The following is a 17,854-nucleotide window of genomic DNA, read 5'->3' on the forward strand; positions in this document are numbered from 1 at the left end:
AAAGAGTGGGGCCACAGGTGGCAAAAAAGGGAAACCCATCTGTGGAGGGGTCAAATAGAGTTCATAACTTTATTTACTGTGCTGCTTTTATTTTTAATAAAGTTTGGTGCTGATGTGTCTACTTCAGTAATAAAACCAAATTTTTAGTAAGGGCAAGGATAACTCAGATTCCGATCTGATACAGTGAATGTTTAAAGAAAGAAGGAAGTTTATATACAAAAACATGTACTGAAATCTGAAATCAACTACAACTCATATTTGAAGCTCTGAAACATGCCTTAAAACCATCATTGTCTTAGGACAGCTGCAGTATTAATTAATGCAAATGGTGAGTTAAGCAGGGGATTGCCCGCAGTGTCTTTTCATCAGATTCATGGACTGAATGGGGTAGTGCCTACTCTCCTGAGCTTAGAGAGGGGGGAAAAAATAACCTTTTCTCTTCTGCTCATACAGATCCACATCCAGAGAACAGAAGGGTGTGACCACATGACTTGTTCCCAGTGTAACACTAATTTCTGTTACCGTTGTGGGGAGAGATACCGCCAGCTCCGGTTCTTCGGAGATCACACATCAAACCTCAGTATCTTTGGATGCAAATACCGCTACCTCCCCGAGAGACCACATTTAAGGAGATTAGTGCGAGGATCTGTCTGTGGTGAGTGGATAAATGTTCCTTGTGGAGAGCCGCACAATGAGGTGATTGAGCGCAGGAGTCAATAATAGTTAAATAAAATCTAGTGGTTTAAAGTATTGGATGAGCAGCCTGTTGTTCAGTTATGTAAAAGGTGGTTTGTTGAATATATTTAAATAGCATTTGCACTCCCTTTTCTCATGGACTGTGTATGTGAATAAGTATCATGTTTTCTCCTGTTTCCTAACCTTTTTTAATAATACGTAAGCAAACTGGAAAAATATTGTCAATATGAGTGTTGCTTGCTGTGATTGTTATTCTAAAAGCATATAAAAGATACAGAAATGAACAGGAAAGTGGATGAAAATTCAAAATGTTTGGATGTGCCTACTCTGATAAAATCCAATGCGTGAGAAAATCTAGATTAAAGACAATGCTGGCGCTAGAGTACATGGATATAAAATGTTCATGAATAAATTTAGGCATAAAATTCAAGAACCATTTCAAAGTACTTAGTAAGGTTGCAGAAGAGCTTTTAGTAAAAGCCACTATAGCAAACAATGTGTTTTTAAAATGGTTCTTCATACATTTGATGGAATTACTCTCTGCGATAGCAAAGGACTGCTCTAAGAGGTGTTACCCACTTGATGCTGTTCACATGCAGAATCATGGGTAATCTTGTTCCAAGGTTAAACCTTCTATGTACAATGGAGATAAAAACATAAAAAAATGGGTTTTATCACAACACAGAACTGCAAAAATTAGCATTTTTGTCTCAATTTTTGCAGCGGTTTACATCTAACATATCTAAATACGCAGTCAGCATGTTTTAATGCTACATACAAAATCTAAAATACAGGTGCATGTACACTTCATAAAGTAACTACTAAAACACTCCAGAGCACTAACAGAACTCACCCATGAAAATGAAAAAATAAAAGTTTCCTCAGTTTATATCAGATTAGAGTTCAGGAATTGAGATCACTGCTCTTCTTCCATTGAGTTAGATTTTGGCTATGATTGGCATATGTGAGCCAGCCTAGATTCTAGTGCTTTTTCCACACAAGCACACATGTGGGTATGGACATATCTTTTAAAGAAGGCAATATATTGTTGTAAGACTATATCCCCTGACATTTTTCTTTTGAGACAATAGAATCCCTAATTGTGATACAGTGTCAGGTCAGTTTGTGGATTCTGCCATCTTCAGTGGTGGAAATTTGGCAAGATCAGCTATCTTTGTAAAACTTCAACAGAATTGATCTGTGTCTGTTAATTGGGTGAGTGTAAAAGTCTGCTTAGTGCGTTTGTCCCCAGCAGTGGTCAGTTAGAATTCCCTCCCTGTCTATTTCCAGTAATCATTGTTTTACATACTTCCTTAGCTAAGGTTTGTATCTGAACCTTTGCTTAATAATTATCAATAGATGTATCCTTCACCAATTTATACAATTCTTAAGTTTTGGCTTCCACATCATCTCTAGTAAGGGCTGTAGGATTTCAATATATGTTGTGTGGTATCTTTGTTTTATAGACCCTCCCTCAGATTCTTTGTCATGATCTTTGATTATTTTTATTATTATTGTTTTATATTTGTTTTGGTTTGAACTGAAGCTTTCTAGTCTTAATCATTTAAGATCAAGTTGAAAACCCGGAAATGTTTAAATCCAGTTAGGGATCGCACCTACACTCAGAGATGTCCCATTAGCTACAACCGTAAATGTAAATATGTTAAGGCTTTATCAGGCAGGAGGGGAGCATTCTCATCAGAAGGTGTCACTCTACAAGCCTGGGTTTTGCTTCCATTCTCAGACTCAGGAGAAGACATTAGAAGGAGGAGATGGTAGCAGAGAGGCCATCAAAAGCATAGTCTTTAAATTTTAGTAAGATGTAGCAAGAAATAAAGGTTAGATGTAGTAAAATGCCTCTGCTAGTTAGCTAAGTAGTGGAAATTAAAAGAACATTATCTTGGCTGTCAGTGGGAAACGGGTGAGGTGTCGCTACACGTTTTCTTCTGTGATTTTTTTTTTTTTTTTTTTTTTAAACTTTCTTGCTATGGAGAATAAATGTTTAAATAAACAGTGATTTTGTAGCCTTGTGCAGGAAAGGTTTTTGTCTTATTTCTACCAAATCTGGGTGGGTGGGGTGTGTAGAAAAGAAAGAACACTCAATGGCAGGCTGGCATGCTATCATGGTTTCTGTTGAGAAGCAAGGGGTTGCGCCTACAATCACAAATTGTTCTGTAATAAAAATAAGAGAAAAGCATTTATGGCAGCATAAATTTTTAAACATACTTTTCTTTATAAATCAGTGGGTTTTGTAAAGGTAATGGACATTACAGGGAGAAGAAAACCTGGGAGCAGAAGGTCTCTGAATTTGATGGCATTTCTCTCTCTTCTTTAGCAAGCATATTTTTTAGAGAAGCTTTGTCCTTTGACCAGTACAGTAAGGTGAAATTTCTTTTATCCTTCAGTCACAGCAGACTTAGAGCTTCCATTCTCATAGTAATTATTTGTCTAAATTGTTGAAGGCAGAATGCTTGCTTATAACTGGAGTTTTCTGTGAATTGCACAGAAAAGAGAAACATACTCAGTTGTCTTAAATGTACTTAAAGAAGTCACTTGATAGGACTATAAAAACAGATGCAAACTTCTATTAGAACTTAACATAGATGTGCCTGGTTTGATGTGTAAATAGGTACTTTTAGTGGCTCTGTTGCTTAAACATAAAATTATGTTTAGACTTGGAAAACAAAACTTTATCACATGCAAGTGGTTAAATCTGTTCTCTAAAACTATTATATAAAATCTTTTTACATGGCAAAGGATTCTGTAGGGATTTATGGGTGTTTGTATATATTACCTTAAAACCTGTAACCAAACCTGAAGTTATGCAAGGGAAAAATACTCCTTCATGTTTCTTCAAATGCTTTCTCATTTTGCAGAAAAACATCATTTTTTATATCACAAGTAATGCAACTCCTCTGAGACACTTGCAATTAATTGTAATTTGTGCAAGTCATGTTCACCTTGTGTTAACTTGTTCTTAATTTTCATTTACAAAGGCAGAGAGAGATAAAGGTTTTAAATGTGGTAGATACATAAGGAGAAAAGTATTTTGTTTTGTTTTCAAAAATTAACCTTTAGAAAGAATGCATTGATAACCAAAAGAAGATACTGTCCCATGACGATGAAAGGTCATTTTATCCTGTACAGTCTTGGAATTACACAATACTTGTAACTTCATGCACACAGGCAGAATTAAAAATGCTTTATTTCCTCTCTGAGTTAGTTTATGAAATGTAAGTAAACAAGTTCTTAAACTGAATTAGTTTAGGAACCCTTCTTTGTGTTTGCAAAGAAGTTACTCCACTCAAAAGCTAGTTTAGCCCTTTCTGCAGGCTTTGTTTGTATGTACTTAGTCACCAGTTTAATGGTTTAACATTTTTATAATTTTGGTACTAAACATCATAATTTTCTAACATTCTAGTTATGTGGTTATTAATAAAGAGAGTTCCTACCTTAAAATAATCTTTTATAAGCTTTACTTTGAAATAGTTAAAGGCTTTGGTAATGTTTTTGATTGCTCATTTTTGGAGTTTTCTCGAGGTTTTCCATCACTCTACATTCCTTCTTCTGTCTACACTTGACTATTTTGCTTGGACAACTCGTGTGTGTATCATGCAGCGCAGTGGAGTCCCAGGAAGGTCCACCATTACGATGCCTAGCAACTAGAGTAATACCAATAATATTTGACAATATTTTTCTTCTAGGAATTAATGCTTTCCACCCACAACACTCCTATAAAAGCTATCAAAACAGCATGAAAAGGACCTTTTACATTAAAGTGCTGTAAATTTTTCCAAAATATCTCATTTTTCCTTCAGACTGCCCAAATTAGTGGCCCAGGTTATGGAGAGGTTTACATCATTATTGAGTGAAGTAATCCATTCAGTGCAGTCTGATACAACTGACTTCAGGGAGAGGAGGGAAGAGAGAGGTAACAAGCTTGCTTTTCCTCTCTTCCTAGAGGTGACCTTGCAAACACACGCATAACTTAGTTGCTTCATTTCAAAGGCTTGATCAGACTGCTGGTGTATCAGTAAAAATGCCTGTCCTGCTGCATTTTCAAAGAGCTGAGACAAGTGATGTGTTTGATCCAGCCACTCAGCCAACACAGCCAGGGAGACTGCTGTTCTGTTGAAAGGATGGAGCTGGGGAAAGATAACTTGAACTCAAAGTTGAGTTTCAACTTCAGTGTTTCAGGAGGAGCCTTGCCCTCCCTCTGTGCATTTCTACAGATCATGAACTCACCAGAAATAAAGAATATGAGCATGCTTTATTTGTTCCATTGTCCTGCACAACCTCACTGACTTACTCATGTAAGAGCACCATCATATCCTTTTAAATATTGATTCAAAATAGACTTGGCGGTGGTTTGATTTAGACCTAAATCACAACTATACATGGGGACTTCACCATAGCATTTTAAAGTGAGCAGAAGCATATTTAGAGGTGATGGTCTCATCACCTTGAGCTAACCTAAATTCTCCAAGATGCTGGTTTGCTTGGCATCTTTCCAGGTTGGTTGCTGTGCAGCAGGATTCCAGAGAAGCCAAAAGATAGTAGCTTTGTAGCTATCAAGTTCCTGTCAATGACTGAGGGATTTCAGAATGGAAAGAGAAGTAAATGCGAGCTAACTGTGAATGTACAAAATGAGCTATGCTCAGAGGACTGTGGAGGGTGAAGAGATCAGAGAGAAATGCGTGCAGGGAGCTGGCTGAGCAATGATAGCTCCTAGCTGGGTTTGTAGGATGAATTTACACATCATAGTAAAGTATCAAAAAACAAACCTGCTTTTGGGAGTCTGATATTGAAATATTTATGGATGATTGGAAAGGGAAAAATAAAATGCCTACTTTGAATTATTTAATGAATTTTGCATTTCAGCTGGAAAACTACTCATTACACCCCTAATACTGGTTCTGGGACTGGCATTGGGAGCCATAGCTGTTGTAATAGGTAAGAGCTACATATGTGAACAAGCCTAATTCTGATTTTCTATAGGACATCTCAGTATTTCAATCTCGAAGACTGACACACAGTACAAATTTTACAGATACTGTTTAAAGCACATGACTTTTTTTCTAAAAACGTCTTTGGAATCTTTTTTCTTACTTGCATGTTATGCCTACTAGTTTTATTTTTTTTTTTTTCCCAGTTATTTGGCTTTCTGGACCAAAATCTTTAACTAGTAAACAAGTGAAAAGGCCAGAATAATTTAAACATAGCCCTGGCGGCTCACTGACTTGGACCCTCCCCTTAATCACCCCAGTGGATCACAATTCTAAGGTCTTGGTCATGTGCATGACAAGATTTTTGGGACACTAGGCATAGTCCCAAGAGCCCTCCAGCTTGAAGATACAACAACGACAAGGCAGCATATGGGACAAATCAAAATCTGATTCAGTGCATAGGCTGCTAAATTGGATTCCATCACAAAAAAAGGGTAGCATGATCTCATCTGATACAGTATCAAAGCTCTGTTAATGTGGTTGCATTAGTGTGGATGTAGTTGTTCTAGCTCTTTGCCTGTCTTAGTTGAAGTCTTACACAGAAATTAAATAAGCCATAATGATAAATGTATAATTTTGTACATGTAATTGCATATCCACTATTTGTGTTGGCAATAATAATGTCAGTGAGGGATTGTGCTGCTTTACTACTCTTCATCAAAGTACTTACTCCATCTAAAATTTGTAGTTGCGATGCCTCAGGGCTGGGCCCCTTTTATTTTGATACAGTAAAGCCAAAATATACCAGGACAGTTACGTCAATAAGATTGTACATAACCAAACAGCATATAACCAAAATACTGTTACAGCGTTTGTGGACTGCATCTGGCCAAATAAGGAATATTGCTATTAATTTCAGTATTTAGGCTAAGAATACACATCTTTTTCCTGTATCAATATTCTGTGTTGGATTCACTGAAGAGCGATATCTCTATAAAGATACAGATAGATAGGTATCTATCTTAAATATTTATTCTTTTCAGTGACATTTTATTGCCAGAAGTATAGGTAATAAAACTTTCTTAATGCTAGTAAAGCTTATTTTGCTCAGCAGTCTGTTAGAATCTATACTGGGAAAAAACCCATTCTTTTGCTTATATTAAAAATTAAGACAGTTTTGCAGTAATACAATAGCAATAATTACAGTAACACCCAGTGTGCCACTGAAGTCCCATCCTAGGCATGGCTGGATAAGATATGATCAGGAACATAAAACATTGATTATTTATAGGAAAGATTTTGTTTTGAGGTAATTATAGTAATTTTGTTGTCATTACTGTTAAAGTAATGTCAGCATCATAGCTGACAACTGTTTTACACCATTTACAAGGGTGTTGAGCAAAGGAAGGACCCTAGTGACTGCAGCAGCCTTTTGTTATATGTTGTTACTGTAGAGGTGTCTGAAAAGGAAGTCTTTCAGACCGTTTCAGTCAGCTGATGGCAAGAGAAAGGGGGAAGTACTTCTCATTTGTGTTTAAGAGAGTCCCTCATATGATATACTGTTTTTCAATTGAGCAAGTCTGGTTTATGTATTTATTTTTCCTTGTACAGCTTCCTTTCTCTCAAAAGACTTTTAAGAATAAACAGTTCCTTGCCCAGGCAAGGATAAACTTTTGGTATTACTTCACAATAGATGCTTGTAAAAATAAATAATATTTAAAGAAAAGGGGCAAAAAAGTAAAGCTGTAACATGCTGCCTCTATTGGCTGTGAAACTGGCTGAAAACTAGTTTAGTTAAATTAGCTTTGGATTTAGGTCTAAGGATTCCCAAAGTGCTTTTAAATGTTTTAAATTTGTATCTTACACAAAATAGCATGGTTCAGGAATTAAAATTTGTCAGAAATGGGAGTAGGGTTAGCGGGAGTTTGCTGTAAAGTAAACAAAGTCTAGCTTAACTCGTTACTGAAGAGACTCTTGCAGGCTAGTTTTTTTTTCTTTCTGTTTGTCCAAATTCTCCTGAGAGATGGGAAGCTGCACCTGAGTACATACATCGAAAGAACACAATGCATGCATAAAGGATTGCATTTAATTATGGTTTCTTCCTCTTTTCTTCTTTGGCAGGTTTATTTGTGTTTCCTATCTATTGCCTTTGTAAAAAGCAGAGGAAAAGATCACGGACAGGTATGCCCTGGTAAGGATGGACCTTATTCATCGGAACTGAGCTGGTCCTGCAAGGGCTATATAAGCTTTGTGCAACAGAGCAATACAGTGCTGGTAACAGCATCGAAGCCACCACCCTGGAAGAAGATTGGGGGATCTCCTGCTGTCTTCCCTCAGACGAAAACACTACTGCAGACCAGAAAGCCTCTTTGCTCTGGTGCACTCTGAACAAGATGGGCCCCCTGACTGCTGCTTTTTAAATGTTTTGAGTTTTGTTGTTTTTTTGTTTTTTAATTACTACTTTGGAGGGGTTTTTTGAGTCTAAGTTTCTGAACTAGACAATCAAAGTCTCTCTTGTAGCCACAACTCTACTACCGATTTGGCCTGTGAAGAAAGCATTTAACTGCTAACATGTGCTCCATTTAACTTCAGTGTCGGCCTTTAAGGGGGAAATGCTTAGAAGTGTTTGGACTCTTACTGTATACTGAGCATACTACTTTTGGTATTAAAAACTACTCCTGTAAATAACTTCCATCACACAGCATTCTGTTCAGCATACCAAAACCCCGTCACATGCCAGAGCACGACAGCTGGTTATCTTCCAAGTCCTAGGCAAAAGTGTAGATTGCCACCACCAAACTGCAGTGCCTAAGAGGGAAATAATCCTTAGTATTGAAGGTCCATTATACTTACAAATATGCTGATAGGGTTCACTTCAGTATTTATGGCAGTCTGTTAATATTGATTGGGGGGGTTGATGGATTTGTTAGAAAAGTACTGCATTCTGAAATCCTCCCGGTACAGAAAAAAGATTGAGGGGTTTAGATAAGAGGAAATGTCACTGGCCTGTTCTGTCCCAAGATATCCCTGAAATGTGTTTGCAGGGAAGCTTGAAACCTGCTCTTCTGTTCTGACTTGTTATATAATGCTACACGCTAGTTGTGTGAAGATCAATGGTGAAATTTTATAACCTAAATAGAATGTTCTGTTTAAGTAGGCTACATAAGTCTTAGAGTATCCACTGATGTTTCATGAGAAAAATCTGTGAATTTTGGGTAAGGGGAGGGGTCATGAATTCTTAGAAGACCATTTTGTCCTTATTCTCTGCTTCCAGCATTTCTATTCCTGGCACATTACAGATCTGAAGAGAATAGTTATCCTTGCTGTTTTTTCCTAACTTCAGAGTGCTGCTGTTTGCTGCCAGACCTCTTTCTCAGCGCATCGCCACAAGAGCAATGTAATTCAGTGTTAGGAATCAGCTACTGAGATTTTTTTCACTTTTGGTTATAATCCAAATTTATCATACAAATATAACTTAAAAAATAGAAGAAAATAAATTTGTATAAGCAGAACACTGAAACAATAAAGGAAGTATCTACTTCATACTTTAAAAATACAAGCTAGTCTTAAAGAAGATTGGATCTGTACTGCGAAGGTACTTTTTTCCAGTGTGTGTGTTTGAGGATACACGTGTATATATACGGGGAGAGGGGGAAGCAGGGACATGGCAATGTCCTGAAGAGTTTACAGACTTCAGAGTATAGGCCTGCAAATAGCATTTCATTTGAGAGGATGTACTTTGCACCGCTTTCTTTGAAAATTGTTATTAAATCTGAATCTAGTTGTAATTTTTAAGTAAACAGTATTCTGCCCCACCAATATAATACTGTTAAAAGATACTCACTTTGACTTCAAAGCCTCAGTGGAAGAAACCGATGAATCTTGTTTACCTGGAAACACAAATATCAGCTTACCATAGCTGGCTAGTATGCTTGTTTTCTGTCAGCTTCTGGTTTTGTTTCCTTGGGGTTTTTTTTTCTTGTTGAAACTGTGTGTGCAAGCACAGTCAACAAGTACTTAATATTTCCTTTTAAATTTAAGGGCATGTTGACTCTCTTGTCCTAATGGTAGAAGTAGTACCTTTCTAAAATGTGCAAATTAAGCGGGGAAGCAATGACATTTAGAAGTAAAGTTCAAAGCCTATTGTCAATGCAGATCCACCCATTAATTAGATATCTTCTTCTGTGACACATCAGTTTTCTATTTGTGTTCTGAGGTTAGAAGCTGCCTTAAAAGTCTTGGTTTGAGTGTGTTTTCTGAGGCTATACATATCAGTTGTCTTTGGCTTACTCAGGGATTTTTATTCCTCTCTTTAAATGTCAAATAATGAAGATATTTTTGTATTATTTAGAAAAACCTTCAAACCTCAGAGTGAGATATATATAGATAGATTTGGGTTTGCAATGCAGTCTGTAATATGGCGTCAAACTATTCCACATGAGAATACTTTCGTACTTGAGGTTATCTGTAATTAACTATACAGTGGGTTAATTCCTTTTCTTTTCCTGGTTCTTTATAAATACGTGAGATATTCTTACAGTCTTTGTAGCTGTTTTTACTCTGCTGTGTTTGCCATTTTCAGTTTCTGATGGGAGTTCAAAAAGATTTGAAATTAATATGTGAGAATAAAGTGCATAAAAGGGAACATATTAGATCTGCACTTACTTATATTCGGAAAGCATGTCATTGTGGGTGGAGGAAAGGAGCATGTATCTCTGCTCCTACATTGTCATTTCATCTAGGCCATTTTTATTTTATCAGAACAGATTAAATCAAAGTGAAGTTGTTCTTCATATTTTACATATAGCAAAAAGAGGCATCTTTCACCTTGTAAAGATGAAAGTCTACTCTTGCTCTGTAGGTAGAAAAAAAATAATAGGAATGACAATACTTGCTTTTGCTTTTCTGTAGAATAGGGAAGTATTTCAAGAGGCAGGCAGAGTAGGGATATGGTAGTCTTTTTCCATTCCTATCAAAATATTCCCACTTGAATAGTACATAAATACAATTTTCCATTAATATTAAGTAACAAAAGCAACTGAAATAGAAGTAGTTTAGTACAAAACTTCACTCAATAAAATGCTAGCTTTTAAACAGCTCTTCTCATATCTCGTATCAAATCCTACATACATCAGTCATGTCACTTGTTTTACATGAATTAAGTTATCAGTTTGAAAGAAATGGAATGAATTTAATTGAAAGGAAATTCAAGAATGTTTTTATTATGTAAATATTTGGGGTTTTTTTGTAACTGTACTCTAAACAAACCATCAAACTGTTCTACTCCATCTTTATTAGCAGAAAACTTCATCAGGCAGCTGAAATAACCTGCGAAGGCAGATCTCACACTACTGTATGCTGATCATCAGGTTTGCTCTCACCACGTTTAATATTTAAGATAGTTTATCCTTGTGCAAAGTTGTTGCTCACTGATATCTGTATTCTAACTAGGAAATGCTTAAATCCATTCTACCTACCGTTCTATTTCAGGCTTGCCTGGAAATGGCTCTACCCATGTTCTTGGGTCTCCTTGCAGGCTTACAGTTGGAGCTGGTGCCCTCCCAGCAGCACCATGCCATGTTGTGTCCTGTCCTGCCTCTGCGGGAGGGGACTGCTTTCCCTTTCGCCACTAACAGTAATTAGTTGTATTTCGCTAACTGGGTAAGGTTTCAGGGCTGCTCAGCCATGTCAGTGGCACGGTGATTCTGACTGCCACGGCATCTTGGAGCATAGTTAAGTATATTTGCAGAGCTTATCCAGGAGCTCGTGACTGGAAAATAATTGTGCTTCTCCTTGTGTCCACCTATTAGCCAGTGACAATACAAGCGAGAGGCAGAAGTACAGTTCTGAGTAGCCTTATGCTGTACCTTACCCATCTGTTTTAGGTCCATACAAAAAAGTCTGTGAGTCTTCAGTTCTCGCCACCTCTATAATAAACAACATATTCATATCTTTCAAATGTCATTAAATACAGTCACTTTGAGTAATCCATTATCTTCCTTCGGGGAAGATAATGCAAATGTGTAAGTAAGATTTTGTTTGGCTTTGGTGTTACTGATGCTGACTTCATAACTCTTCCTGGTATGTCAGATGCTTTTTCATTTACATCTATTTATTGGTTCTGAAAGTTTGATCAATGTGAAGTTTTACTTTATAATGTTAACTTGCAGGGACTATTGCCAATTTAACAAGGAAGTGTTTGGCATCACCATCAGGTATTCTTTTTAGCCAACAGGCTTTCTGCTCTTCCAAAGACCGCCATAGCTTGTGTGATGTTAAATGGTGTGTAGGTATGTCAGAACATACAAATGCTCCAGTGATGGAATGGTTTCTCTTGCTAGTTAGATCTGAGAAATTGTTTAACATTCAATGGCCAAATAGTTTGCCATGCAGACTCTGGTTTTGGTGTGGGGTTTTTTTATTATTTAGTTGTGGTGTTTTGTTTCTTGAACAAACCTGGCATCGTTTATAATTCTTGGGATGATTATTGTGTAGGTCCAAGCTGTGGATGAGGACCATGGATTTTTTAATTTTTTTTTATATTCTATATTAGATCTCAGATTTTGCTGATGGGAAGAATCCTATGTGAGGAAGCTGTGGGAGAGATAATTTCTTAGTTTCTTTCAATTTTGCAGCCTTATAGTTGTCAGTGGGTCAGCTCCATTCCTGACATTTGTCATAGCCCTGTTTAAACCAGAGAAGTTGTACTCATTTTTTTTTATGCTAGTGTAGAGTTTTGTCACAAATACTTCAATAAAAATATCTGGAAGTGTGTTGAAGCCATTGTGCAGCAACTTGAAAATCTGGCTTACTTCTGAAGAAGTGCAAATTACTATGGAGCTGGTCCTCTCACTCGCAGAGTGATGCTATTGCTAGAGACGGCAGGAAGTAGTGAAGAATTTCCAAATGAGATTCTTATTAAAGCAAATTGTCAGGAGAAGGAATACTAGCTTTTAATGTAATAGAGACCTTCTCAATGCTTCAAGTCACTAGTAAAGTTAGAAACAACATCCACAGACAGTGTTAAACAACATACCTGAAAATTCTTTCTTCATGTAACAGATATTAGCACTGTTCAAGAATTGGAATTACAGCTGTTCAGTATGTTTTGACTTAACACATAAACTTGAAAAAGAAGGCACATTCAAAAAGTTACATTGCTGATATATTTGGTGGCTAGTCTTGCTACCGTTACATGAAAAAACAGCTGAGCCTTGGTTCAACTGCAAGACTAGCAGTATTTTCACTTGCGTACTACTCAAGCTATAACACAACACCCCCAAAAACTTTTTCTTAAAACTAACAAATGCAGCTTGTTGCAGTTACACAGACTATTGTTTCCTGGCTGATCCTTCCTTATCTCTCCGGGCATAAAGGCTTAGGGTCTATACGTTCTCTCTCCAGTAAGGAATGGAATGATCACATTAGGCAATTAATTGCTGATTCTCCTCTTAGCCTGACAGTAAAATTCCATGAGGTGAGGAAATCACAACTGATCTTGGAGTGCATGCTTTCATTTCAAAGATAAAAATGTGTAATAAGCTTTAATTATATACTCCCTAGTAAAAATAGATACATAAATTTTGAAGCATAATTCCAGCTGTTTGTTTATATCTGTTTGAAAACAATAATAGAGTAGTTACAATAGCAGTTAGTTTATTAAAAAAACTCACTGTGCAAAAGAAAACCTTTTTTGAGCTTATTTGGCCGATCAGAACTTGAAAAAATACCAGAAAAAAAACCCTCCAAAAATGAACAAAAAAAAATCCTCCAACCTAATCTGAAGGTGTTTGGATGGATCAAAGTCAGAAGAGGAAAAATGTACTGTGTCAAAAAGTTTTGATGTTTTTAGCATAAACATGGATTTTTCACATACCTGCTGAAACACATGCTAACCCAATTCAGTGTTGAAAACTTGTCATTCTGAAAACAGTATTGTTGACGTTTTAACCCAGTGTCACTGAGCAAGATGTTACTAATACAATGCCACGTTTACATCATTTTTAGAAGGAAAATCTACTTACAGAATCCAAACAAGCTGTTCACACATTTTAAACCTGTCCTGTGAAAGTGCTGATGCAGTCAAGAAATATTTCCATGCTTTATGCAAGTTCCGGGTAAGCAGATGGATTCAGTCTTTAGTCATGGGCTATATTTTGCATAAAAAAATACACTCTTATTAAGAGTTCTTCATACCAATTTACATTCTGCTGCTTCATGTCCAGAACTTAAAAGGACAGGAGTAGATTTACATTTCACTGTGTTTACCATCTTGTAATAAAATGCTTACCATATTTCCATTTGTTACACACTTTATTTCTTTTATTTTCTTTCTACACACTTTATGCTCTCCTTTTCCTTCCCCATTTTGTAATTTGAAACTGACTTCTGAAAATGGCTGAAGATGAAATTGGACCTGGAAAATGTGATCTCATAACAAGTTTCAGTAATGCTCTGCTGAGCTATACCAGCAAGGACTGATTCTGTTGTATTGAAATTACTTAAGTGCAAAATGTTGAAATCTGGTTTTCTTCAGGGCTTTTAATTTTGCGTTTTTTAAAAATGTAATTAAAAGCACAGTCACCTTTGTTACATAACTAACCATCTGAGTCCAAATAACTTTTTAAGGTATTTGTTAACTCTTGTGACTATGGTAGAGGTGAAAACAATAGATGCTGAGAAAAAGGAAACATGGTATTTGAGGGGGTTGTCCAAGCTGAACTTCATCTTAATTTCATGACAGTTCAATGAGAAATCTTCCTCTGCCCCTGTCCCTTTTATATATTTTAAGGTGAAATATTCCTTTAGAATTTGGTTAATTTAAATTGCTGGAGATGAGGACAGTGAGATGATAGATTACATCTTTTTTAGTGTACAGGCTTCTGGCACAACTAGAGTGCTGTCCAAAACACTGTAGATTCATTAAGAAAGCAATTTCTAACTCCACATTTGGGCTATATATAAACTAGATGCATCAGTGATTAGAACTTTCTGTAGTATGTTTATTTGATGACTAAGAAGTTATAAAATCTGGAGATAGGCAATATGCATGTAATCAGTGCTTGAATTCCAGTATTCAGTGTGTTTTCTATAATGAGGAATTTTAAATGTGTAAGTGCCTTATTGCTTGAAACAAATGAAGTGTTTGTTCCCCTCCATAGAGCAATATGGGAATTCCAATTCTGTCGACTCCTACAGACAGACCTGTTAAGCCAAAGTAACCAATACTGCTTTGTTCAGAAAGTTGAAAAATGTTATGTTAGCGAAGAAGTTATCTTTTTATGATTTATAAAAGTAATCCAGCATGCCTGTTTTAACTCTGATGACCTTGATCTCATTTCTGAGTTTTTAACTTGATGTTCACTCTTCCCTCCACCTCCATCTCCTTTCAGACTTCCGCAGAAATGCATCTTCTGTTGTCAGAATGAGTTTGGTCTTCCAGCATAACCAGCTAGGAATTTTCAACCACTTAAGGAAATGCAACTTTTTGGAGAAGAGAATTCAGCTGAAGTTAGATTAGACCACAACCTGTGGTATATGTACCTTCAAACTCCAGGGCTTAAACGGGCTCTGTTGGCACTAATTCATGAAAGGTAGAAGCACTGAGGAGCCTGGCGCATGGAGGTGCACTAGGCTGGGACTCAGAGCAGTTTAACAGCATTTCAGTGGTATCCAACTTGAACTAATGCATCCTGTTAATTTTAAGTTGGTAATTCTTTTGGGGTGGGTATCTGGATGGACTAAACCATCAAACAAGCTTGGTGGAGCAGCTCTAGGATCTCTGCCCAGCCCTTCATTATGGCATGGTGGGAAGCGTGGTCTGAGAAAGTAGCATTCCTTTTATTATCTTCAGTTAGCCTCAGAATGGGTTCTGTAGGGTATCTTTTGAGATTACTTCCTTTCCTAGAAGACCCTGGAATTTCACCTTTCATGATCTAGATTTTCTAAAGGACCTATTTTTTTCTAACATTGCTCCCACTTTTGTTTATCGGAAGTCAGGTGCCAAGAATAAGCTACTTCTCTAAAATTATCTTGAATTATATGAACTTCTGGTAGAAATTATCTTATAAAAAATATTGATGTTATAAAACTATCAGAAGAAAATAGAGTTAATGGGGGGGGGGTGTGTAAGAACAAAACCGATGCTTAGAAGGTCTATTTATTGCAGATTCATTGATCGCAAAAGGGTTTTACTATGTTTAATTTCCTCCACTAAGAATTTGTGAAGGAAGAAAAGAAGAAAGTGAGGGAGAAATGAAGATGAGTATCTCTGAACCTTTTCTTCTCCTGAAATTTCAGAACAGTAGGAAATGTAGGCTTCCCCCCACCCCCACTCCCCTCCAGTTCTTAATTGGTAATATAGCTGTCACTTGCAGCGTTATTTCTTTACAAAGCATCACAAGTGTTTTATCAGGATTCAGCTTGCATATCTGAAGGTTTAGAGAGTTTGATTTAGAGCCATACTGCAATAAAATAATTGAATTATCACTTACAGATACCTGAATAACTTCTAGTTCAGTATTATCTCATTTTTAGGCATTAACTAAGTCATTCTATAACCCCATTGATTAGGAGGCACCATGTATCAAAATACTTTTTCAATCTTACAAGTTACTGTTTATTTTAAAAAATTCTTTCCTTTAAATGATTTTTTTCTGTTACAACCACCAGGCACATAACCAAATTGCTGATAAGGATTTTCCATTATCTTTCTCTTGCATTTAGCTGATAACTACTTTTTTGTTGCACAGTTTTGCAACAGTGGTCTTCATGCTGTATAACTTGATGAAAATATTTGGTAATCTTGGGCAATATTTTACAAATAATCCATCTTCAAGTTGGTATTTTAGATGTATACCAGTAATCACTGTTGAGTGATGATCATTGTGGCTGCGTTAGTTTGTGTCAATGTTTCATAAGGATTATTTCTTGCTACCCTCTTCAGAGTGCCTTTTAATTTAGGAGGTCTAGAGATGGTTCACTGAAGTCTTGTGTTCAATCTACCACAGTCATGTCTGACTTTTAAACTTGTCTTGATGAATGTATAACTGAAATCCTGTTCTTTAAAATGCTGTAGTAGACACAGGTTGTATATGCACATGTACATGCATGGATAAAAGGGAAGGTGTTCTGCCAATGCTTGTCCTGCTGGACAGGACCTTTTGAAAGTAAGTGAATTTTTTAACAGTTTTGTTTTCAAAATGTTACCTCACTAGTATTCAGTAGTAGGTATGTCTCTGTACTGCTTCACTTTGTTAAATACAGTCACAGTCATGGTAGGCAGTTTAGTTTAATAGACCCTGCAATGAATCTGGTGTCCATATTGAGAGTGCCTAAGTCAAAACTTAGGGTACTTCATTCCTTTTAAAGGCATTCCTTTCACACTGATACCCCAAGCCCCTGTTAACAACAAACTGAAAAAGTGCTTCCCCATGATGAAATGGAAGAATGAAAAGTAGAGTTTTAGTGTACTCCACCTGTCTTGGAATCAATATTCAGAAGGGGGAGGGGGGGATGGGTCGGGAGGTGGATTTAATGAATTGTGGGAAGACATATGTTGTAGAGTTTGTTCACTTGCACACAAGGGGTTTTACAGTGTCAACGAGTAGCATCTACCTAATAAAGTTTTGAAAAAGAATAAACTTGTTTAATTCTTTTTGTTTAAACAATTGTATACATGAATGATAGTTGACAAGGTCCAAGGAGTCTTGCTTAAATCTGTAATAATTTCTTAGGTTCTTCTATAATGACCTCAGAACCTCTGTGTGTTCACAAACACTGTATTACAGTCACTTTGGTCTTTAGCTGCTTTAACACTGAAAATGAAACCAGAAGTAAAAAGCCAGTTTACTATGATGAATGTTTTTACGTAAAATACTCCCTGCCATGTGGTGCCGTCATCTCCAGGCTACTGCTTTCACTTCTAAAAGCATCTTAATATGCAACACAAAACTTAACCTTCTCATGAAATGTTAAACTGTTAGCTTAAAATAACCCAATACAAAATGAAAAAAAAACCCTGTAATCAGTTTTCCAATTCCCTTGTTAGGATTACTTCCTATAGCTCCATCTCTTTCAAAGAGAGTTTTTAGAGAAAGCAGTCTGTAGGTAAACTTGAAATATATAATCTGTTAATAGAACCAGGTGCCCTTTCTTTGGAAAGGAGCTGTTTTGAGTTTCTGCACTTTGTGAACTGACCATATTGATGGAAT

At 36.6% G+C, this 17,854-nt stretch overlaps 1 protein-coding gene across 1 annotated transcript in view; it reads left to right on the forward strand.

Annotated features, from left to right (window-relative positions):
* Nucleotides 1-8,330, forward strand: part of RNF217 (ring finger protein 217) — a 22,293-nt gene extending 13,963 nt beyond the window's left edge. Inside the window, exons 3-5 of the mRNA XM_010024572.1 lie at nucleotides 454-655; nucleotides 5,578-5,649; nucleotides 7,764-8,330. Coding sequence (XP_010022874.1) covers nucleotides 454-655; nucleotides 5,578-5,649; nucleotides 7,764-7,837 — 348 coding nt within the window. The 3' untranslated portion in view covers nucleotides 7,838-8,330. The remainder of the gene's footprint in view (nucleotides 1-453; nucleotides 656-5,577; nucleotides 5,650-7,763) is intronic.
* The last annotated feature ends 9,524 nt before the right edge of the window (nucleotides 8,331-17,854 follow it).

The sequence above is a fragment of the Nestor notabilis genome, unplaced genomic scaffold, assembly GCF_000696875.1.
Source record: "Nestor notabilis isolate BGI_N333 unplaced genomic scaffold, ASM69687v1 scaffold25021, whole genome shotgun sequence".
Taxonomy (NCBI): Eukaryota; Metazoa; Chordata; class Aves; order Psittaciformes; family Psittacidae; genus Nestor; species Nestor notabilis.